This window comes from Panthera uncia, assembly GCF_023721935.1.
Source record: "Panthera uncia isolate 11264 chromosome A3 unlocalized genomic scaffold, Puncia_PCG_1.0 HiC_scaffold_12, whole genome shotgun sequence".
NCBI lineage: Eukaryota > Metazoa > Chordata > Mammalia > Carnivora > Felidae > Panthera > Panthera uncia.
In genome coordinates, this window is record NW_026057579.1 from 21,116,335 (window position 1) to 21,140,127 (window position 23,793).

The 23,793-nt window shown below is 37.7% G+C and overlaps 1 protein-coding gene across 12 annotated transcripts in view; it reads left to right on the forward strand.

The window, feature by feature from the left end:
- The window catches only part of ITSN2 (intersectin 2), a 145,655-nt gene that overhangs the window by 77,618 nt on the left and 44,244 nt on the right, over positions 1 to 23,793 (forward strand). For 9 of the 12 annotated variants that reach the window (XR_007462358.1, XR_007462357.1, XM_049651948.1 and 6 more), the window contains 12 exons: positions 634 to 770; positions 3,717 to 3,859; positions 5,112 to 5,209; positions 10,668 to 10,843; positions 11,135 to 11,279; positions 13,082 to 13,287; positions 15,426 to 15,490; positions 17,314 to 17,480; positions 19,760 to 19,805; positions 19,888 to 20,009; positions 21,747 to 21,843; positions 22,522 to 22,713. Coding sequence is in view for 10 of the 12 variants with exons in the window: in XM_049651948.1 (XP_049507905.1) it covers positions 634 to 770; positions 3,717 to 3,859; positions 5,112 to 5,209; positions 10,668 to 10,843; positions 11,135 to 11,279; positions 13,082 to 13,287; positions 15,426 to 15,490; positions 17,314 to 17,480; positions 19,760 to 19,805; positions 19,888 to 20,009; positions 21,747 to 21,843; positions 22,522 to 22,713 (1,594 nt within the window). In the remaining 2 variants the exon portion in view is untranslated. The remainder of the gene's footprint in view (positions 1 to 633; positions 771 to 3,716; positions 3,860 to 5,111; positions 5,210 to 10,667; positions 10,844 to 11,134; positions 11,280 to 13,081; positions 13,288 to 15,425; positions 15,491 to 17,313; positions 17,481 to 19,759; positions 19,806 to 19,887; positions 20,010 to 21,746; positions 21,844 to 22,521; positions 22,714 to 23,793) is intronic. The other 3 variants (XM_049651949.1, XM_049651954.1, XM_049651957.1) reach the window with 1 other exon arrangement.

Genomic DNA, 23,793 nt, shown 5'->3' on the forward strand with positions numbered 1-23,793 from the left:
GTTAAACTACATATGTAAAAAATATGATTGAACAGAATTCCTCTTCAAATAATAAGCAAATATCTTCCCCATATTTTTAATGGATTGGCTTTTTATTGAAAATAAAGTACTGGGGCACCTGGGTGGCTCAGTCGGTTAAGCGGCCGACTTCGGCTCAGCTCATGATCTCGCGGTCTGTGAGTTCGAGCCCCGCGTCGGGCTCTGTGCTGACAGCTCAGAGCCTGGAGCCTGTTTCAGATTCTGTGTCTCCCTCTCTCTGACCCTCCCCTGTTCATGCTCTGTCTCTCTCTGTCTCAAAAATAAATAAACATTAAAAAAAAAAAAAGAAAGAAAATAAAGTACCAAATCAAAGAATTGGCTTATAAAATTGTCTTATCTGTATTCCTTAGAAATGAATTAATACAAAAGTAGGTGATTTTAACATATGTTTGTCCTCAGTGGTTAGTTACAAGGCTTAAATATTTGTTTTTAAGTTTTTTTTTAATCATCCAGAGATTTCTAAAACTTTTACTCTTTTTACTTTAGTTTAACTTGCTTTAGGATTTGTGTCTGTTAATGAAAGTGCCACATTATTACGTAAGACAAAAATAGTTAAATCAACGGTATATTGACTTATTTTCATTTTCTCCTTAGGAACTGAGAGAAAGCTACAATACACAGCAGTTAGCCCTTGAACAACTTTATAAGATCAAACGTGACAAGTTGAAGGAAATTGAAAGAAAAAGGTCAGAGCTAATACAGAAGAAGAAACTAGAAGATGAGGCTGTAAGGTAATGTAACTAATAAATTTATCATACTGTATTACTATTAGATTTCTAACTTTATTGCTCTTATCTTTAGTTTGACTATGAAAATTTAAGGGAAATAAAAGGATTATTCTAGGATGCTAATTAGATTGTCAGTTTTAGAAATTCAGGTCTTCTTTTGGGACTGAGTTTATAGTAATCAATTTTATGTTCCATTAGTGAAAAATAGGGGCTTTGGAGTCAGGCCTTCTTGATCTTCTTGGACTTCTTGATCTGCCACTTAATGATTTGGGTGACTTTGGTTGAGTCACTTTACCTTTCGAACCCCAGTTTCTCCATCTCAGAAATAGAAATACTGATGTATGCTTCATAGGTAACTGAGAATTAAATAAAAATAATCTAGCTAAAGAGCCAAGCATAAATGTCTGGCAGTCATCATTTCCATCTCTCCACTGTAAATCTATTACTGTTTCCTGAAAGATCACAAAAACCAAATACTTAATTTTACAGAGTGATAAGATGGAGTGTATAATGCTATGTTGACATATTTCTCTTTGTACCGCTGATATCTATCAATTGCCTCCATTTATAGCTAGGAAAAGTAGGACAGTTGTGGAATTTGACAGAACCATTTATTTAGAGACTTGGCATGATTTTTTTTTCTGTCTGCAGAATCTTATTTCTAATATGTTCCTCAGTTACTTCCCCAAGTTCTCTAGTGTCAGAAATCAATATAATTAACAGATATTGATGAACCAACATTCCTTTGCCTCAGAGATAAGTAGATGAGTAATGCCCATGAAAGAGCTAATATTACTAGGGAGGCAAGAAGGACACATTACCATATGGCAGGTCTCTCTTTTTAATGGCTTCAGAATAGCTACTCCCAGCACATTTTTAATGAGTGGCTGCTGTTGGCTGTGATGAAGGAGACTCTCTGGTTTTACTCCTGGCTGCTCGATTCCTCATAATTCCAATAAGAAATGGAGACAGCTAAACAGATCATTATGGTACTCTTAACTCCAAGGCCCCTACTTTTGTGGCCCCCAACAAGACACACTAGAATAATATAGAAGCAGAGACAGTGAAGTTCAAATTCAGAATGCTTTTATTTGCCACTTAACTGTGCCACTGATCCTTATGCAGTAACTACACAGCTAGTCACAGTGTCAGAATTTTCCACTGACCCATTGCCAGTATCTTGATATCTCTTCATTACCGCTCACAATTTTTTTCAGGCCAACAAACCATAGTAATAATGTACATTTTCATGTCACTCATCCTCCTCACACCTTTTGCAGTGGAAGAGGGAAGAAATCAGAGGAGAATCACACGGAGAATCGGTCCAGAGCTGAGTCTTAACAACTACAACTTGGTTTCTTGGCCATTTGCCCAGGAAGATTCCCTCCTTGTCCCACGCTGTTGGTTATAGTCACGTTTTCACATTGTAGATGTGGCCTCTGCCCTTTGTCCAGCTTCTGTGCCATCTTTTGGCTCTGGACCAGTTTGTCATCCACTAACACATATATAAGAAAGTTTACCAGAATTTTAATTTTATATTCTCTTAACTCTAGTCTGCTTTATCCCAGGAAACATGTGGTAAATACTCTGATAGTGGTGTTTATAATGCTCTGGGAATTCAAATAAAGGCTAGATTCATCTTAGGTGTGAAAGAGCGTCAGAGAAGGTTACAGAGGAACTAACTGGGAAAAGGAACGGTAGTTGAAATTAAGAAAGGACCCCAGGGTGTTTGTCCACATCCCCTACTAATACATCTTTACTATATAATAATATATAATTTCATAAGGTTGCATATAAATACATAAGAAATGTGTATTCTACAGTTTGCCAGGAACAAGATCTGATATTTTTTTTTGGTGTTTCTATTCTTTTTTTTTTCAATATATGAAGTTTATTGTCAAATTGGTTTCCATACAATACCCAGTGCTCATCCCAAAAGGTACCCTCCTCAATACCCATCACCCACCCTCCCCTCCCTCCCACCCCCCATCAACCCTCAGTTTGTTCTCAGTTTTTAAGAGTCTCTTATGCTTTGGCTCTCTCCCACTCTAACCTCTTTTTTTTTTTTTCCTTCCCCTTCCCATTGGGTTTCTGTTAAGTTTCTCAGGATCCACATAAGAGTGAAACCATATGGATTTCTGTCTTTCTCTGTATGGCTTATTTCACTTAGCATCACACTCTCCAGTTCCATCCATGTTGCTACAAAGGGCCATGTTTCATTCTTTCTCGTTGCCACATAGTACTCCATTGTGTATATAAACCACAGTTTTTTTTATCCATTCATCAGTTGATGGACATTTAGGCTCTTTCCATAATTTGGCTATTGTTGAGAGTGCTGCTATAAACATTGGGGTACAAGTGCCCCTATGCATCAGTACTCCTGTATCCCTTCGGTAAATTCCTAGCAGTGCTATTGCTGGATCATAGGGTAGGTCTATTTTTAATTTTTTGAGGAACCTCCACACTGTTTTCCAGAGTGGCTGCACCAATTTGCATTCCCACCAAGGGAGCAAGAGGGTTCCCGTTTCTCCACATCCTCGCCAGCATCCATAGTCTCCTGATTTGTTCATTTTAGCCACTCTGACTGGCGTGAGGTGATACCTGAGTGTGGTTTTGATTTGTATTTCCCTGATGAGGAGCAACGTTGAGCACAAGATCTGATATTTTTGCATAACAAATTTTAGGACATGATACAAATTCTTTTTTTATTATTATTTTTTAATGTTTATTTTTGAGAGAGAGAGAAAGAGAGAGAAAACACGATCAGGGGATGGGGAGAAAGAGAGGAAGACACAGAATCAGAAGCAGGCTCCAGGCTCTGAGCTATCAGCACAGAGCCCAGTGCGGGGCTCGAACTCACTAACCGCAAGATCATGACCTGAGCCGAAGTTGGACCCTTAACCAACTGAGCCACCCAGGCGCACCAAATTCTCTTTCTTTTATGTAAAGGAAAGCAAAGCAAGGAAAAGAAAACTTATGGAGAGAAAACCTTAGAAAAGAGGAAGAAGAAAAACAAAAGCGACTCCAGGAAGAAAAAACACAAGAAAAAGTTCAAGAAGAGGAACGGAAGGCTGAGGAGAAACAATGTAAGGGTAAGGATAAAAATGATAGATTTGATTTTTCTGAGACAGAGCAACGAAAGCAACAAGAAAAAATGATTCTGATGAGAGGGAAAAAATATATATAAGTAGATGTTAACCTTTGAGTCTGAAAAAACCTTTTTCTGAATTAAACTTGGAGGAGTGTGTAGGCTTGTTAAAACAGACTGAGGGTAGAAGTCTTAAAACAACATGTAGAAAAGAAAATTGTAATCACTGACTAACTATGAACAGACTCTGACATTTTCATAATTGAAGTAAACAGCTGTAAAGAGTTTCTTCAATTGGTGTTAACTATAAACTTTATTTTTTTTAATGTTTATTTTTGAGAGGGAGAGAGAGAGTGTGAGCAGGGAAGGGGCAGAGAGAGGGAGACACAGAATCTGAAACAGGCTCCAGGCTCTGAGCTGTCAGCCACAGAGCCTGATGTGGGGCTTGAACTCACAGACTGTGAGATCATGACCTGAGCCAAAGTCAGACACTTAACCAACTGAGCCACTCAGGTGCCCCTAAACTGTTTATTTTAATGAAACACCAATAAAATTTAAGTCTTTGCACACTGAAATTTCCTCAAAAGATATACTTTGTTTTTGATGCACCTCAGAGTCCATTCCTAAAATACTTTAAATATTATTGATACATATCTCTTTGGACAGACAGATATTTCAATCCTTATTATTGGCACATGTGTTGAAATTTCTATAAGCTAAAGCATTCATTCTGCAAATGAATAAAGTAAAATATTTTTATTCTTATCAAAGCTAGTGTATTTGTGAGCTCTTCTGTTTTTCTTTTAGAACCATACTGGTACATTTAGAGCTCTTTCTTCACTGAACCCTGTTTGCTGCCAATCTCCTCATTTGTGACCTCTCTTTTTGTCTCTTCCTGTTGTATCCTGACTGCCACAGATCAAACCTTGCTGCTTAGCCGCCTGCACTTTGCACAGCCTCGCCTGCCACCACTCATACATCTTCCCATACATCCTCACTCATGGCCCCCCACAAGTCATGTCTTTGTATCATTGCCTCCTGCTTTCCTAAAGATAAATGTCCTTGTTTGCTTTTATATTGATTCTGTGGCCATACAACATATTTAAATTGTAACAAGCCTTTGTCAAATGGATTTTCATTTTGCTGTTTGATGTTCAGTTCTTTTTCTTTTTGATTTTACAGGCTCTTTATATTGAGTCATCGCAAAGATGGGTATACGTGAAAGTAGCAAATAATGACAATTATCTTCTCTTTAGGTGAGCCAGCTACTGCTTTGGTGAATTATAGAGCATTGTACCGCTTTGAAGCCAGGAGCCATGATGAGATGAGTTTTAATTCCGGGGATATAATACAGGTAGGAAACAGTCTTTTTTGCTCATGAAGAAGCTTAATACAATGTAATATATTACTCTATAATTTTATATAGTGATATACCATTTAAAATGTATACCTTAAGCTTTATCTGATTTGTCCCTAATGAGATGCTGCAGACTTGCATATTATTTATCACTGCTGTGTTCTAGGTAAGGAAGCTTAGACTTACACAAAATGTTAACAGTCAGTAGGACAGTGCCAGAGTGGGTCACAAGTACGCATCTTTGATTTCCAAATCCAGTGGTCTTTACACTGTGCCATACTGCTTCACAGCATAAATAGTGATGCTGAGGGTTGCCTGGGTGGTTCAGTCGGTTAGGCGTCTGACTTTGGCTCAGGCCATGATCTCACAGCTCTTGAGTTCAAACTCTGTGTCAGGCTCTGTGCTGACAGCTCAGCCTGCTTTGGATTCATTCTCTCTCTCTCTCTCTCTCTCTCTCTCTCTCTCAAAAATAAACATTTTTTAAAAAGTGATGCTGATTGTGTTGTTTTAATAAATTACCAATGAAATTTGGGGGTGCTGATTATTTCCTGACAACCATTAAAAGAATTGAAGGAAGTAGACTCTATAGCCCTAACTAGATGCAATCCCTTGTTCCTTGAAACTAAAGGCCTTTATTATATAGTCACAAACCATGTAAAATGGATGAATAAGAGAAGATGCAGGGAATAGCATTTGATACAGCTATTGTGATATAATGGAAAGAATACAGGCTTTAGAAGCATAGTAACTTGGATTTTAGTCTCTGTGTCACTTTTCTTCTTAGTAAATTAAAGTAATATTACCTAGAATACCTAGCCAGTGTGTGTTTTCTTTTTAGCCTGCATAGTCACCAGTTTGGTGTCTTTTATCAGTTATACTGCAACTATTTAATGGTACTTGGCATAGGTTTTACCAGAAACCTCTGTTCAAACACTCAGGTTAATCCCCAGCTACACAGTCCTTCTGTTACCGTTGCCACCACTGACAATCCACAGTCTGCTGGCCCTCCTGTTCCTCCTCCACCTGTTGGTGATGATGAAGTTGTGTCTAAGAATGAAGAGATGCAGCCTATCTCTGGACATGTTTGGTCAAGAACCTATTTATATTTTTGGTTCTGTCTTTTACCATCAACAAGTATTTGTTGAGGGCTATGCTAGGGATATAGTAAACAAGACACACAGTCTCTGCACTTAATGAGCTGGTAGTCTGATGAGAAGGACATTCTAAAGCAGAGGAAGGAAGGTGGTAGAAAGCTACTAGCTTTACAGCAGACCTCCCCCGTGGTCATCAAGCCAATCTGATGGCGATGACAATAGGAACATTGAGTCAGCTGGAGTTTCTTGAGGGTGTTCTCTGCCAAATCACTGATATAACCAATGAGTCATGAGTTACTACCAGATACCTGATTTCGATAACTTGGTTGATGACCATGTCATTCATTGAGAGAGGAAGATTAAAAGGAGGGAACTTAGGTGAGAATTATAATAAGTTCAAGTTTGGATGAGTTTCAGATTTCTGGATAGCAGTTGAATATCCAGAGATGTCTAGAGAGATCTCAGGCAGAGATCAGAGGCCAATTTGAGTGTCATCATTGTGTTGTGATGGTAATTGCCTTGAGCATAGCGGATGGATGATGATCCTTAAGAGACACTAACACTAAAGGGATTATTAGAAGAAGAGGAGCCTTAAAAAGAAACGACTAGAGTCATTAGGAAAAAGCCAGGAGAGTTTAGTGTCAATGAACTTTGAGAAGAGTGGTCTGCATGTGAATAAGATAGGACTTAGAAAACAGCCATTAGATTAGCAGTATCAGAGCTATTGTTAACCTTGAGGAAAACAGTTGAGTGGAATGGTGGGGAACAAGCCAGATTTCAGTGACCTGAAATTGGAAGGGAGGAAGAGGAGACAGTGAATATATAAAATTCTTTGAAGGAGCTTAGCTTTTGAAAGTGGGAAGGGAGGGCGCCTGGGTGGCGTACTCGCGGTCCGTGAGCTCGAGCCCCGCGTCGGGCTCTGGGCTGATGGCTCGGAGCCTGGAGCCTGTTTCCAATTCTGTGTCTCCCTCTCTCTCTGCCCCTCCCCCGTTCATGCTCTGTCTCTCTCTGTCCCAAAAAAAAAAAAAATAAAAAAAATAAAGTTGAAAGTGGGAAGGGAGAGAAAATGATTAATGAGGAGAGTGGGTTGAAGGAAGTTCTGTGTTTCATTTTTTGGTTTTTTTATCTTGGCTTGAGCAAATTTGCTGGTTTATTTGCAAGTTTAAATAATGATAGGATCTGCAGAGAGGGAAAAGGTTAATGATAGTGGATTTAGTAAAGTGCACAATTGTTAGTGTACAGCTCAGATAATTTGTACACATGTATATATCTGTGAAACTACCACTCAGATCAACATACAGAACACTCAGGAAGGCACTTCGTGGCTCCCTGGCAAACCTCTCTGTTCTGACCAGTGGGTACAGGTGAAGATGATTCTCAGTAAGGCTGGAGGGCTTAGGACCTAGAGCATCGGAGGAGAGAGTAGTGGGAAGATTAGACAGCTCTTCCATTTTGGTTAGAGGGCTGAAGGAAAGGATGCATGGGACTAGAAATACATTTTGCTGAATTCGAAGGTGAGCTCAGATCTGATGGTTTCCCTATTCTTGGTCAGATAGGAGGCAAGACCTAGTCAACTTAATGGATAAGGGTGGCAGAAGAGATTTGATTGAAGGTGAAAAAGATTAGAAATTCCACTGAGTCCTGGCAACATTTTCTGTGACAACCTGTTTTTCTAGCATTCTTATATGTTAATGCTATTTTTGAGGTAATAGTTTCCATAAACCTCTGAGAACTTACATACATTTTTTTAGTTTCACTTTCTATGTAAATTGACAACTAAAAATTAATTAGGGCCATAAATTATAGATACGAAATTTATTAAAATTAACCTGTTACAAAAGCAAACTTGGTCTAATTTTAAAGATTAAATGAGTGGGGCTTGTCTTCTTGAAAAGCTAGAAAGTTTAAGGAAAAAGTATTGAAGAAAGTAGGCTTTTAAAAGTTTGTAGGGAAGGAAGGAAGTTAGTGTTTGAATGCCAGTATTCATACCTGTCAGTGATCCTTGCCTTGAGACCAGCATTTAAATTAGGTATATTGCTGAGCATTCTGCTTTAGGTTGAGTAATTCCTTGAAGTCTATTGTTCTTCATTTTTAGTGCTGTGGCTTAGCTGTTTTAAATTTAGCCTTAAACTAGATTTACAAGATAATATTTTATCAGTGGTTCCTTTTGTTATATTTTAGAACACCATTTTTTAATTATTACATAGCAATGATAGAACTAATGAGTGAGTTTAGCAAGGTTGCAGGATATAAGATCAATATACAAAGACAGATGTTCATAGTTTTATCATAGCCAAAAACTGGAAACAACTCAAATGTCCATTAGTAGGTAAACATACAAGCAAATTGTGGTACATCTATACAATGTAATATTACTCAGCAATAAAAGGGAGAAGAGATGAAACTACAAATCACCTGTATGTGTTACCAGTTGAAAAACAGTATTTAGAGAAAGTTTTCTAGTTCTCTTAGCTCAAGAAGACTACTCTAATAGGAACTAAACAAAACTAAACAAAACAAAAATTAATGATTATAGGAAAATAACAAGTTTGCAAGAAAGGAAATGTAATTATCAGAACATTACATGATTTAGATGTGAAATATTTGTTTACCTAGTCATAATAATATAAACATTAAATATAATTAAACCAAAAAATTTGAGATAGCAGTGTTGATAGACAAAGAAGATGCAATAAAAGTTAAATGTTGATTTTCCATAATCAAAATCCAATGGATGATGTTTAAAATTGAAACATTCAGGAAATAATAGTATAAATACATTATTTAGAAATATAGAAGATAGGGGTGCCTGGGTATTAAACATCTGGCTTGATCTCAGCTCAGGTCTTGATCTCAGGATCATGAGTTCAAGCCCTGCATTGGGCTCCATGCTGAGTGTGAAGCCTACTTGAAAGGAAGGGAGGGAGGGAGGGAAGGAGGAAGGAAGGAAAGGAAGGAAGGAAGCGGGGGAGGGAGGGAGGAAGGAAGGAAGGAAGGAAGGAAGGAAGGAAGGAAGGAAGGAGAAATATAGAGGATGGTATAGAAAAACAACTACGAATGGCAAGTTGTTACCAGGAGTGGAAATCAGGGCATAATGAGTGATGGGATCTTCCATCATAAGTCATATAGAATGCTGTTTGTTTCTGTTAACTATTTTTGTGTATTTAACTTGGATGAAATTAAATTTTTTGAGAGAAAGAGAGTGCACAACAGGCATAGGTTGGGAAGGGCAGAGGGAGAGGGAGAGAGTGAATCCCAAGCAGACTCCCTCCCCAGCACAGAGCCAGATGCAGGGCTCAGTCTCACTAACTGTGAGATCATGATCTGAGCCAAAATCAAGAGCCAAAGGTGCCTTTTTAAAATTTCATTTTTTGGGGGCTTCTGGATGGCTTAGTCGATTGAGCATCTGACTCTTGATTTCAGCTCAGATCATGATCTCACAGTTTATGAGATTGACCCCGATGTCAGGCTCTGCACTGACAGCACGGAGCCTGCTTGGGATTCTCTCTCTCCCTCTGTCTCTGCTCCTCCCCTGCTCATGCACTCCCTCCTTCTCTCTCTCTCTCTCTCTCTCGCTCTCGCTCTCGCTCCCGCTCTCGCTCTCGCTCTCTCAAAATAAGTGAACATTTTTTTCTAAAGGGCACCTTTGTTTGTCATTAGAGATAGTGACCTATTAATATGTAGAAAATGCCTCAGCTCAGGGTGCCTGGGTGGCTTTAGTTGTTAAACATCTGACTTCAGCTCAGGTCATGATCTCACAGTTCATGAGTTCAAGTCCCACATCAGGTGAGCTCAGGCCCCACTTCGGGTGAACAGGAGCCCTGCTTTGGGTAAAAACATGAGCCCTGGGTGAGCCCCACTTCTCTCTCTCTCTCTCTCTCTCTCTCTCACTCTCTCTCTCTCGCTCTCTCTCTCTCTCTCTCTCTCTACCCCCCACCTTGTGGGATTCTTTCTCTCTGCCCCCCTTGCTCACTTGCGCCCTCTCTCTAGGAAAGAAAAGGGGCACCTGGGTGGCTCAGTCAAGCGTCCAACTTCAGCTCAGGTCATGATTTCACGGTTCATGAGTTCAAGTCCTGCATCGGGCTCTGTGTTGACAGCGTGGAGCCTGGAGCCTGCTTCAGATTCTGTGTCTCCCTCTCGTTCTCTGCCCCTCCCCTGCTCACACTCTGTCTCTCTCAAAAAAAAAATAAACATGAAAAAAAACTTTTTTTAAGAAATAAAAAAGAAAAGAAAATGCCTCAGCTCTTTAGTTACATGAGCTTAATTCTGAAAATGAGGCTATTGTACAGTAGTCTGCATCTCTTTCCTTTGTAAATGTGTGACATTCTAACCATTGTTAACCCTTCTTTTTGTTTCCATAGGTTGATGAAAAAACCGTAGGAGAACCTGGTTGGCTTTATGGTAGTTTTCAAGGAAATTTTGGCTGGTTTCCTTGCAACTATGTAGAAAAAATGCCATCAGGTGAAAAATCTGTGTCTCCTAAGAAGGCCTTACTTCCCCCTACAGTATCAGTATCTGCTACCTCAACTTCTTCTGAGTAAGTTTTTAGCTAACAGTGCAGTGTATTTAGCCCTGCAAATGTATTTGTGTCAACCTGCTACTTAATCATATTATAATCTGTGCTGGACTCTTCAAGAGTACCTTCTGTTCCAGATTTCATACTGAAATTTAATAAACAAAAATGTAGGTCAGTACTTGGTTCGTGAATTCTTTTTTCCAAAATTGTGTTTAAACACAATGTGAATTATGTATAAGTTGATAAATTTGTAGTGCTTCATTAGATTTTAAATGATGAAGTGTATTTACATCAAAGTGTTGTATTTTACAGATCACTTTCTTCAAATCAACCAGCATCAGTGACTGATTATCAAAATGTATCTTTTACAAACCTAACTGTTAATACATCATGGCAGAAAAAATCAGCTTTTACTCGTACTGTTTCCCCTGGATCTATATCACCGATTCATGGACAGGTATGTATCTTTAATTTTTCTCTGCTTTATTCTTTGACATTGCTCATGTTCACATAAAATAGAAAATTTTTGTACAAAGACATCACTTACTCATTTAGCCAGAGTTTGTAGTATTTGGTTTCTGTTCTTGTCATTGACATGTGATATGATGTAAACAAATTATTATTATTATTACTTAGAAGTTTCTCAACAGTTCATTTTCATAGCACCCAGTTGCTAGCAGCTAGGGTTTCTAAGCTCAAAATGTCATCTTTATAAATCTGGCTATATTATTCTTAATTCATAGTTATTGTGAGAAGATATGTGGGCTTGGAGGTTTTTGGGGTTTTGTTGGTAAGAAATTTGTGTGGGAACTATGTTACATATATTTAGCCTCTGCTTTACATGTAACCATTGCAGGCATTGTTACATTAATATTGTTGAAAAGAAATCACAGACTTTGTCAAAACAGAGCCCTACAAATTTCACCTTCACTCAAAAAAATGTTTACTTCATGACCATAGATAGGTTCCAGGCATTTCTTTATATGCTAGAAATTTAATGGAAAAAAAATCTCTGCCATTAAGGAGTCATAATCTAATGAAACAGACACATATATAAATAATTGTAAAGTATGTGAAGGGTTGTAATAAAGATATTCTACAAAATCTTGAGGACTGTATAGCCGAGAGAGATCTCATTCACTCTTTGGGAATTGGAGCAGGGTTCACAAAGGACCAAGTATTTGAGCAGGACCTTTGAGGATAAGCAAGATTTTAGCAAACAGAGAAGGAAAGTTATTCCTGTGAAAAAATAATTTGGGGAAAGTCAGTGAGGCATGTTAACACAGAGTTTCCAGGACAAGAATTATTTATAGTGTGGCTAGAGTACAGGAATCTTGGAGAAAGGGTCAAGCAGGAAAGCTAGAGGGTGAGTTTTATGTGTGAAGTGTTTAATACCATGCCTAGCTGCTTGGCAGTGGGCAGCCCCTGAAGGTTTCCAAGAGGTGTGTGTATTTTTGAAACCTAACTCCCAGCAGTAGTACAGGGGTCGATTGGTGGAAGGAAGCAAAGGAAGGAAACCAAGCAAGGAAGGATGCCACAGTAGCTAATTACAAGAGATGATGACGTAAACTGGTACCACAGTAAAGAAAATGTATAGAAGAGGAGGTGGATTTAAGATTACTAGGAATTGACATAAAATTGGCAATCCATTGAAATGTCAAGAGTAAGGAAGAAGTTGGGAGTTAAAGAAGGTTCCTCAGGGTCTTGAGCTTGAGTAACTGGAAGGATGGTGATAGCATTGTCTTGGGTGAGCATTGCAAGAGGAGTGGGTTCCGTGAGCTCTAAAAATGATGTCTCACCGTGCAACTTTAAGGTATTTGGTTTAGAGACAACCTGGTGGGAAGGCCCAATGAGTAGTCTGACTTACAAGTCTGGAGCTCAGGAGATAAAGTTAAAATTAAGATATAGATTAGAGAAGGCATAGACATAACTAAGATAATTTAGAAAAATCATGTGAAACGGGAAGGGAAAGGGACTGGACAAAGAGGACCCATCAGTCACCAGAGGGTGAGCTTCTGGAAAGACAAGGGTGTTAATGATATTAGCACTGTTCAGAGATCAGGGAAAAACTTTTAACAGAAGGCTACTCAAATGGTTGTCTGTCATATATAATTGTAAATCATTTAGTAGAGTAGATAAAAGTTATCTTAAGGCACCACCGTACCAAACTGGTCTTTGTTTGAACTGTGAACAAGCTATATAGTAGGAAACAAAAATTGTGGTTACTTTTTTAAAAATTTTGTGTTTTTATGTTCACAGGGACAGGTTGTAGAAAACCTAAAGGCGCAGGCCCTGTGTTCTTGGACTGCAAAGAAGGATAACCACTTGAACTTTTCAAAACATGATATTATCACTGTCTTGGAACAGCAAGAAAATTGGTGGTTTGGAGAGGTGCATGGAGGAAGAGGGTGGTTTCCAAAATCTTATGTCAAAATACTCCCTGGGAGTGAAGTCAAGCGGGAAGAGTAAGCATTTTGTGTTTACGTGAGATGTGGATGTTGGTGTTTTCACTAATGAGGTGGCTGAAGAACAACTGGCTATACCATAAAATAAAACATTTATGCTTGAGTTTGAATATCGAGAGGGGGATTTCTAGAGTGAAAAAAAGTGTACTTCACATATTTGTACCAGTTTTAGAATATCTTTTATTCTAGTTATTTCAGATGCCTAAAGTTTTCAAAGTGCTTAAAATTTAGGTCTGTTGCTTTCTTTGTGGCAGCTCAAGAGTTACTTTTCATTTCCTTTGGAACACTTCTCCCTTATTTACCGTGCATTGTCAGTATTTAAACCTTTGCTGACGGCCTCCCCATTGCCAAAGTGTAGGGCATTCCCTTTCTGGGCCTCCAGAATTCCTTGAAGATCATACCTCTCTTACTGCACATAACAGACTGGGTTGCAATTATTTATTTTCTTACCCATCTCTCCTCTTAGATCATAAGCTCTGGGAGGGCAGGATCCGTGTCTTTGTTTTTCAGTTTTTTTTCCTGCCTAGTGTAATCTCAATGCATAGTAGCTTCTCAGTCATATTAGCTCAGTGAATAAGGAGAGGATTCATTGAATGAACAATCAGATGAATCAATTTTCAAGTGAAGAACAAGTAAAAACTAAATAAGGTCTCTGGCCTTAATTTCCCAGTCTGTAGAGGAATGAGATCTCCAGGCATGTTTAAGATGTTTAAGAAATAAGTACAAAAGTAGTGATAAGCAGCTGTCTCCTTGTGTTTTATACTGAAGTTGATCCGAATAAAAAAGTGATCTGATTGAATGAAAAGAGACAGGTCTTTGGAAATCAAGAGGCTTGAGTTCTGATTGTTCTTTTTGTCAGCCTATGTGGAATAACCTATTTGCCTTCGGTTTTCCAATTGATGGGATAAAAAGAGTAAATTAATCTTTAAAAACATTTTCAAGGCTGAGATTCTCTGTATGAATTTTTAGTTCCAGTGCAGAAATTTGCTCTTCAGACTGACACAGAATTTTAGATTTAGAAGTGTGTAAATGATAACAATTCAGAGCTGACGTGTGGCACTGTGGTGGGCCCTTTACAGGAATTATCTTAAACGCCATAACATTTTACAGAGAAGAAAACTTCAGCGTAAAGGCAGTAAGTTTAAATGCTGTTCCCCCCAACTTCTCATTCATTACTGATCTTTTCTAACAGATAAGACCTGTAATTTGAAAACCTGCAGTAATGGAGAGATCATGCCCTAAACAAGGTGGTGGTGCATTCAGTTGTGGCCATGAGTTGTAGCGAGGTTCCATTCTGAGTACTGACTTATTGCTATATAGTTTCCTCAAGGATCCTGGGAAGCCCTGGTGCATCCTACAGATGTCTAGCTTTTTTTTTAAATTTTTTTTTAACGTTTATTTATTATTGAGAGAGAGAGACAGAGTGTGAGCAGGGGAGGGGCAGAGAGAGAGAGAGGGAGACACAGAATCCGAAGCAGGCTCCAGGCTCTGAGCTGTCAGCACAGAGCCTGACGCGGGGCTCGAACTCACAAACTGCAAGATCACGACCTGAGCCAAAGTCGGACACTTAACTGACTGAGCCACCCAGGCGCCCCCAGATGTCTAGCTCTTAAACATGACAGGCTTCCAGATTTTTTCCATTTCCTGGGTTAAGTTGGAAATTAAAGTTTTACCTGCTCTGAAATATAAAAAATAAAGTTGTTATTTTTATATATTTAAGTGTAGTGTACTCTAAACAGATACTAAAATTTACATACTGTCCTTGTTCTCCCTGTATGAAGCCAAGCCCGCCATATGCTTTTCCAAATAACTGTCCATTTACCAAAGCATTGGTGACTTTTACATTCCTTTAGAAAGGCAAAATATCTCACACTTAAAAAACTATTTAAAAATCATGTTGAAATTACTTGACTGTAGTAAAAAATTTAGAAGTCTGTAACTAGGCATTCTTAGTCCCCTACAGTTTTTTGTATGAGAATATTTCTAGCCTGTTTACTGAGACAATATTTAAATTCCTTTTAGAAAGTCCTAAAAGAATGTACCGCAAACACCTTCTGTCACGTTTCTTGGTTTTGCTTGTTGATGGCTTTTTGTTTCATAGTTATTTTTTCTTATCTGTTTCTGTATTTATCTGGCAGACCAGAAGCTTTGTATGCAGCTGTAAACAAGAAACCTACCTCTGCAGCCTACACAGGTGGAGAGGGTGAGTTTACAGCAATTTGTAAATTATATGGGCGTCAGATTAGCTATTGACTATCTGACTTCCCTCAGTGGTTATCCTCCCTGTTTCTGTGTCTTCAGTGTTAAAGTGATTTTAGGAAAACCTGTCCTTTGTTTATTTCACGTGAATATTGAGACTAGAGAAAAAAATAGGGCATTTTTAGAAAATCAGTACTATAAACATTCAGCATAGACTTGGTAAGTAAGATCATAAATAAAAGATGTTGCAGTGAGATAGCATGAAATTTTTTGTTTTCTTATAATACACCTGCGTTACAGTAATTTAGAAAATAAGGCAATTTTAGTACGTTTAGTTGTTTACAAATTGCATTTTAATTATGGTGGATCCTATAAATCATTAAGTAGGATTTGAAATCAAGGTATGTTTTATTATAATTATTACACAAATTTTTTCTGTAGCCCTTTAGGTTGTTCGACTAATAACTTATTATTTATTTCGAAAAAATGAAAGATTGTCTATTCTCATTTCGGGCATTTTTATTTAACGTTATTTATAAATGAATTCTATACGTCCATTGTAAAATTAGTTGAAGTGAAGTAATTATGTTTCTGTTTTTGCTCAAGAAAATCAGTTTAGTGGTAATTTAAACTGCTTATATAGTAGCTACTGTGTTTAAGGTTTTATGCTAGCGCCTAAAAGATACAAGGATGAATAAAACACAGTCTCCCGAGTCTTCACAGTAGACTGGGGAAGATAGGGGTACCATTGTAATAAATTCTATAATGAGTGGACATAACTTCGTTTTAAGTGGGAACTGGGAATCCACAGACATGGCAGTACTGAATCATCTCAAGCAAGGAGTAGGGTTTTGCATAGTGACCTAGGAAGAGACAGGTCTTGTGGAATGAGAGAAAGTCATGAGCCAGAACATAGCTATGAATGGATAGGGAACTCAGGTCACCAGCAAGGCTGGAATAATAGGTTCACTGTGGAGTGAGTGCTATGGGATGAGTCTGGGAAAGTAGTGAGGAGTTTTTTGGGAAGGACCTTGCTTATTACTGCATACCTAAGTGTTGCATGCATTTCTGGTTTTGTTAAATCCCATAAATTGAGTAATCCTGGCAATTGAATAGTGAATAGTGAATAGTAAACAGGTCGTAGATGATGTTCCCGGTCATCTCTAGTTTAGGATGTACAGATGAAATTCCAGGTTGACAAATAAAAATAACTAGAAAAGAAAGACTAAAGCCAGATCATCGACTGTTTGTTCCAAGTAGCAGTAATAACAGGGACAGAAACCAAAGCCAATATTGACATGCAGACCTTTCCCTTGAGGCCATTTGTTAACAAGTATTTTTTGAGCATCTGTGTGCCAAGCACTGTGCTAGAAGCTGGGTCATTGTGGTGGAGCTTGGCCTCTGGTACTGGTGTCAGCTGAATATTGGGCATTTTCGTAACTGTATTTATATAAGAATTAAAGAGAAAAGAACCTAGCATATTAAAATGTATTTTGTGTAAGGAGGTTGAAGAATACTTTCCATATCTTGACTCTGTAGAGATACTTGGATCTGTTTGTGTTTATGGATTATTCTCTGTGATAAGATGATACAGTTGGAAAAAAAAGCAACTCCATGATAATGACTTATGTTAAGTAGTCTTTTTCTAAGAAATTCTTAAACAATCGCTTCATTCCTTTTTCTGTTTTAAGATCTTTTTACATTAGGTTTTCTTAAGTTATAAGGTCTTTTACGTTAATTTACACAGGATTTGGAGATTAACATAATTTTTTTTCCTTCTATAATCTTACAACCCAAGTTAGTTTCTTTTTGCTTTGTTTCCGACAGAATATATTGCACTTTATCCATATTCAAGTGTAGAACCTGGAGATTTGACTTTCACTGAAGGTGAAGAAATATTGGTGACCCAGAAAGATGGAGAATGGTGGACAGGAAGTATTGGAGATAGAACTGGAATTTTTCCATCAAATTATGTCAAACCAAAAGATCAGGAGGTAAAGTTATTTTGATATAGAAACAAAATGATTCCATTCTTGTGTCTTGAGATTCATACTTAAAACAGAGACTCCTGTATATATGCGTTTGGTCAGGATTTGGTTGTAAGAAAACCACTTAAGGTAGCACCAGTTTATTATAGGGATCCTGTTAGGTAAGAGAGACCAGATTTCATTAAATTTCTAAGAACAGGACCCAGAGGTAGGGCTGGTCTCATGGTAACTAAAGCTAGGGATGATCCCAGATCCACGCCAGCTTACCAAGGGATCACCAAGAAGCAGTCTGTAAAATTTTACCTTAAGGCCCTGACGTTAATGTGACTTGCCCTACATTATGAGTTCCTGCTGCTTTTCATCCTTCTACTAGTATGGTACAGTGCAGCAGTTCTCAAACTTTTAGGTTTCTGGAACTTTCTACATTCTTAAAAAATTGGGGACTCTATAAAGAGTTTTTTTTAATGCATGGGTTAAATATAGTTATATATTCCATGTTAGAAATTAAAACTGCAGTTTTAAAAATATTTACTTATTTTAAAGTAACAAAATTAAACCCATTACATGGTTATATAAATAACTTGCTTCTTATGAAAACCAACAATATATTTTCAAACAAAAAAGTTTGGTGAAAAGAGGGGCATTGTTTTATATTTCTGCAAATCTCTTTAATGTCTGGCTTAACCTGAAGACAGGTGGATTCTCCTGTTTCTGTATTCAGTCTGTTGTGATACATTCTTTTGGTTGATGTGCACAAAGAAAATTCAACCTCACGCAGATATGGGAGAAAACAGAAAAATATTTTTTTAATTTAAAAAAAATGTTTGTTTATTTTAGAGAGAAAGCATGAGCAGGAAGTGGGGGTGGGGTGGGGTGGGGAGGGGGACAGAGGATCTGAAACAGGCTCTGTCTGCACTGACACACAGAGCCCAACGCGGGGCTCGAGCTCACGAACCGTGAGATTGTGACCTGAGCTGAAGTCGGATGCTCAACCGACTGAGCCACCCAGGTGCCCCAACAGAGACATATTTTAATAACATTTTTAGATATTTGTGGATATTCCTTGATATTACTACACCAAAACTTGGTAAGTGTTAAATTTTTACAGGTTAGTTACACATGGAATCTAAAGCCATATCAGTGAACATTTCTTACTGTTGAATTAAAATTGAATGGATTTTTTACCCATGCTGGTAACATTATTCATTACCCATGTGGTGACATCATTCATTGGTCATTTGGAAAATACTGAATCACTGAGTTATGCACATATTCTTAGTATTGACACGTTTCATCATACAATACCAAAAAGTTAACATTTGTTAATGTCACCACTGATCTCCAAGGAAAATCTTTATTTTTTTTTTAATTTTTTTTAATGTTTATTTATTATTGAGAGGCCATCAATTCCACTTCAGTACTTGAACTATAACTGTGTTCACTAACAACAGCAAAAAAATTGTCTATTCCATCCCTTTATTTGTTCAAATTCCTGAAAAGAAGGAATGTAGTTGGCCCAACTATTTGGTGTTTTGGGTTTTTTTTTATGTTTATTTATTTTTGAGAGAGAGACAGCACAAGCTGGGGAGGGGCAGAGAGAGAGGGAGACACAGAATATAAAGTAGGCTCCAGAGCCCAGTGTGGGGCTCGAACTCACGAACTGTGAGATCATGACCTCACATCAAGAGCTCGGACGCTTAAGCGACTGAGCCACCCAGGCACCCCTATCCTGTTAAGTCAGACTGAGGTTATAGTTGCCACCCAGGAAATGGATTTTTGTTGTTGTTGTTCCTGCGTTCATGGGGAACATACAAAAAAAATTAAAAACCTCCTAGGTAGCGGAAGCAGAACTCACGCATGCCTTAAGATATATTTTTTTTAATGTTTATTTATTATTGAGAGACAGAGAGACACAGAGTGTGAGCAGGGGAGGGGTAGAGAGAGGGGGAGACACAGAATCTGAAGCAGGCTCCAGGCTCTGAGCTGTCAGCACAGAGCCCGACACAGGGCTCAAACTATATATGTAGTGGGCATTGATGCTAACCTGATAAATGAGAGGTATCTGGCACAGATGCTCATGTTTGATATTCAGGTAAGATGCAGAAAATGAGCTGTTCTTGTTGAGTCACCAGATGCCAGCATCATCCATTTGTAATGTTTGTTAGTAGACCTTCATTTTAAAGGAACAAGAACCCTGGGGATTAGAAATCTAATTCATAATAACCGTTGTACTCTTACATCTGGATTATTAGAAAATGATAAAACAGTATGTCTTTTCCTTACAGAGTTTTGGGAGTGCTAGCAAATCCGGAACATCAAACAAGAAACCCGGTATGTATAATAATGGAGTTAAAAAAGTACTACAGTGTTTAATAGTCTTGAATTCATAGTTTCTTGTCTGTCTTCTTTTCAGAGATTGCTCAAGTAACTTCAGCATATGTGGCTTCTGGTTCTGAACAACTTAGCCTTGCACCCGGGCAGTTGATACTAATCCTAAAGAAAAATTCAAGTGGGTGGTGGCAAGGGGAATTACAGGTAATAACCTTTAAATAATATTTATCAATTTTATTATAAAAATAATGCACACTCATTAGAAAATAAAATTAATAACAATTTTAGATCACCTATAATCATACCACTTAGAGGTAATCAATATTAACATTGTGGTGTATTATGTTCCCCTCTAGTTTCTTCCCTGCTTATTTTTAGCACAGCTGAATTGGTATAAGTAATGATACCAAGAATAATTTTCTCTACAGACATATTGTTTTCCAATACCTGCTTTAATAAACCATAGGTCACCATCTTAAAGGAAAGCATACCATCATCTTTGCCTGGGATAACCCCAGGCTTACCGTATATAGCCTCTTCTATCTAGGAGAAGAAACATTATCCAGGCTGTGTACTGAGAAAATGCTACTCATTGGACTTTCTCTACCATAGTCTTACGTTTTTGAAACAGCAATGCAAGGAAAGGAAATGCAGGCATAAATGAACCTATGTTTTCCTAAAATGTTAACAGAAGTAGTTATTGCATATGTTTTGATACAGAAAGTTCTTTTCTCTTCAAAGTTCCTTACTAGAAAGACTAAAAATAAAAAGCTTTTTAAGATTAAAAGATCATGAGAGGTATAATAGCTATATTTTTATGTAGGTTTGATATATGGTTGTAATATGGAGGATAAATACAGCTTCATTCTTGCACATTAGTCTTAAACAATCCTAAAGAACACTGGAGGTTCAAAATTGAGTATCTTCTTGAGTAACTCCTTGAAATCCCACCTTCCTGATTTGCTTTAAAGATTGACCCAACAATATGACGAGCATGGCTTTCCACAAATTTTATTTGTGATCTCTGCATTAATTATTGACAGAGCCCCAAGAGGTGTTCATTGTGCACAGTACCATTTTAAGTGCTGACTTGATTCCTAGGAGAACTCTGGAAGGGTCTTTTTAGTTTATAAATATTATTTGTGTGAAGTATCCAGAGAACTCTGAGTCCAGAAGACCTCCTAATAGACTTCTCTAACAGACTTCTACAAGTAGTGTTCTCAGCACCATTTTGATATGCATATTGAGCCTTCCAGTTGTTTAATACTGACCTGGAAGGCCAGTGCAGAATTCAGGGGTCCCCAAGACCACCCTGACTTCTGACACCAGCTGGAAGTTTGGAGGTCCCCAAGACCACTCTCAAGTTCAATAATTAACTAGAAAGACTCATGAGACACTGAGAGCTATTCTTCTCATAGTTACAGTTTGTTACAGCAAAGTAATTTAGATTATAATTAGACAAGGAAAAAGATGTATGGGGCTGAGTTCAGGAGGGTTCCAAAAACAGAGGTTTCATTGTCCTCTCCCAGTGGAGTCATGGATAGCATTGACTCCTGGCAACAATAAACATCAACTGTTGCCAAGCACAGAAGCTCATTTGAGCCTTGGTGTCCAGAGTTTTTACATCCTAGACATGGTTCTGCACTTATGGCTAAACTTAGTCTCCAGTCCTTTTAGAGGTTGAGTTCATACTGTATCACCCAGAGCGCCCCCCATAAGTCACATTGTTAGACTGTCTGGCATGGTCAAGGCCCAGAGGAAATAAGACACTTATCAGTCAGGACATACCACAGGTTTAGAGATTACCTCCCAAGAGCCAAAGGTAGAGTCCAGACCTCTCTTGGGACAAGGGTAAATTCTTTACTGCACAGCCATTTTTAGTTTATGTCTCAGTAATTATTTTTGATCCCATCTTTCATATTCCTTTTGCTAATTTTATAGGCCAGAGGAAAAAAGCGACAGAAAGGATGGTTTCCTGCCAGCCATGTTAAACTTTTGGGTCCAAGTAGTGAAAGAACTACACCTGCCTTTCATCCTGGTATGGAAGTGAATTAACTTGTATTTCATCTTACAGAAGTTTTGTTGAAATTCAGCCACTTCTTAGATTAGCATATGCTTTGAAAAATATTAAAAATTGGTTCTTTTTGTAACTCTGTCTGAAAGTAATGTTGCAATGAGAACTTCCTTTCTAAAAAGATCTATATACAAACAGCCAACTGTTTAAGTGATACTTGAACCACTTCATTCCTTGAAATTTTTCAAAGTGGAATTGCTATGCTATTATACTTAAAGTGAAGCAGTTGGGGTACTGGGGTGGCTCAGTTGGTTGTGTCCAACTCTTGATTTCGGCTCAGGTCGTGATGTCACGGTTGCGAGATCAAGCCTGTGCAGGCTTCAGGCTAGGCAAGGAGCCTGCTTGGGTGGGATTCTTTCTCCCTCTACCACTCCTCCACTTGCACTCTCTCTTTCTCACTCTCTGCAAAAAAAGGCAACTATTTAAAGTGAAGCAGTTCACTTGGATTAACCGTAGTTGGGAGATTCTTGTTTTATAAAATAGGAAAATGGAGGAAGGAGGGTGAAGCAGAGCAGCTCAAGGAAATTTTTACCCTAATTTTAACATTTAATAGTAGAGTCATTTAAGTTCTAGGGGAGTTATAACATGTGATCTTTGTGTTAATAATTAATTTACTTTATTATTTTGTTCTTTTTCTCGTAGTATGTCAGGTGATTGCTATGTATGACTATGTAGCAAATAACGAGGATGAGCTGAATTTCTCCAAGGGACAACTTATCAATGTTTTGAACAAAGATGATCCTGACTGGTGGCAAGGAGAAATCAACGGGGTGACTGGTCTCTTTCCTTCAAACTATGTTAAGATGACAACAGACTCCGATCCAAGTCAACAGTGTGAGTAATATCCAACTATTTGCCCCTCAACTAGTGCAAAAGCTTTAATAGACAGCACTGCACTCATTCTGTCCTGGAGCGTATCTTAAACTCAGCACTCTTAGCAAGCGAATATTAGTGACTAAAGCAATAAAATGCAAAAGGAAATCTTTTACAAAATCAAAAATTATACTGCGTTATTTTATACTTTTTTCTTAGCTTTAGACCTTACTGTTAGACTTCATCTGAAAAAATTTGTAAGTCTTTAACAGGTTCTTGGGTGTAAGCAGTCTATGCTTCAACTTCCCATTACCACCATCCTTTTTTAGCCTCTAACAATCTTTTCCTGCTTAACAAAGAGTATCCAGTAATTACTGTACTCACCTATTCAAATTACCCTTTTAGTGTACAGGTGCTATTAATCTTTGCAACCTTCTCATTTATTACTCACATATTTACACATCATCCAGATTAGGAGAAAATTAAAAACCGGTTTAAACTGTGTGCAAAACTCTGTTAGGTGATTTTTTTAAAAAGATACCTGATGCCATAAGAGACATATGAATCAAGATCTCTTTCACTATTTTTAGAACAAGGATCCAGATCTCAGTGTGAAATTTGGTATTATATATAAAACTATCTCTTCGTAGTTACCTAGCCTTACTTACATTTGACAATAAAAATGCATTCATAATAGAGAATAAACAGCACTTGGAAATACTTTTTACCTTTGTAAAATGTCACTTTTTCCCACCCTTTTGATTTTTGGTTTCTTTTTTTTTTTTTTTTTTTTTTTTACAAGATACATAATGATTTATATTTTTATCATTCTTGTGAAATTATCTAAAATATTTAGCCTTTCATTTTAATTGAGTTTTGGGAACATATAAATGGTAACTCGGTCAAAGCTAGAGATACGCTCGTAATTCAGTGCGAGTATTAAGAATTTTTACTGTATCTATAATTTTGAAATATTAGTGCACTGTTTATACTTTAGGGCTTATAGTTCTAAAGATAGTTTTGATCCTGGGAGATTTTCATTTAGATAAAGCAACTAAATTTCCTAATTTGAATATGGGAACAGTTCAGTTTTTTATGATT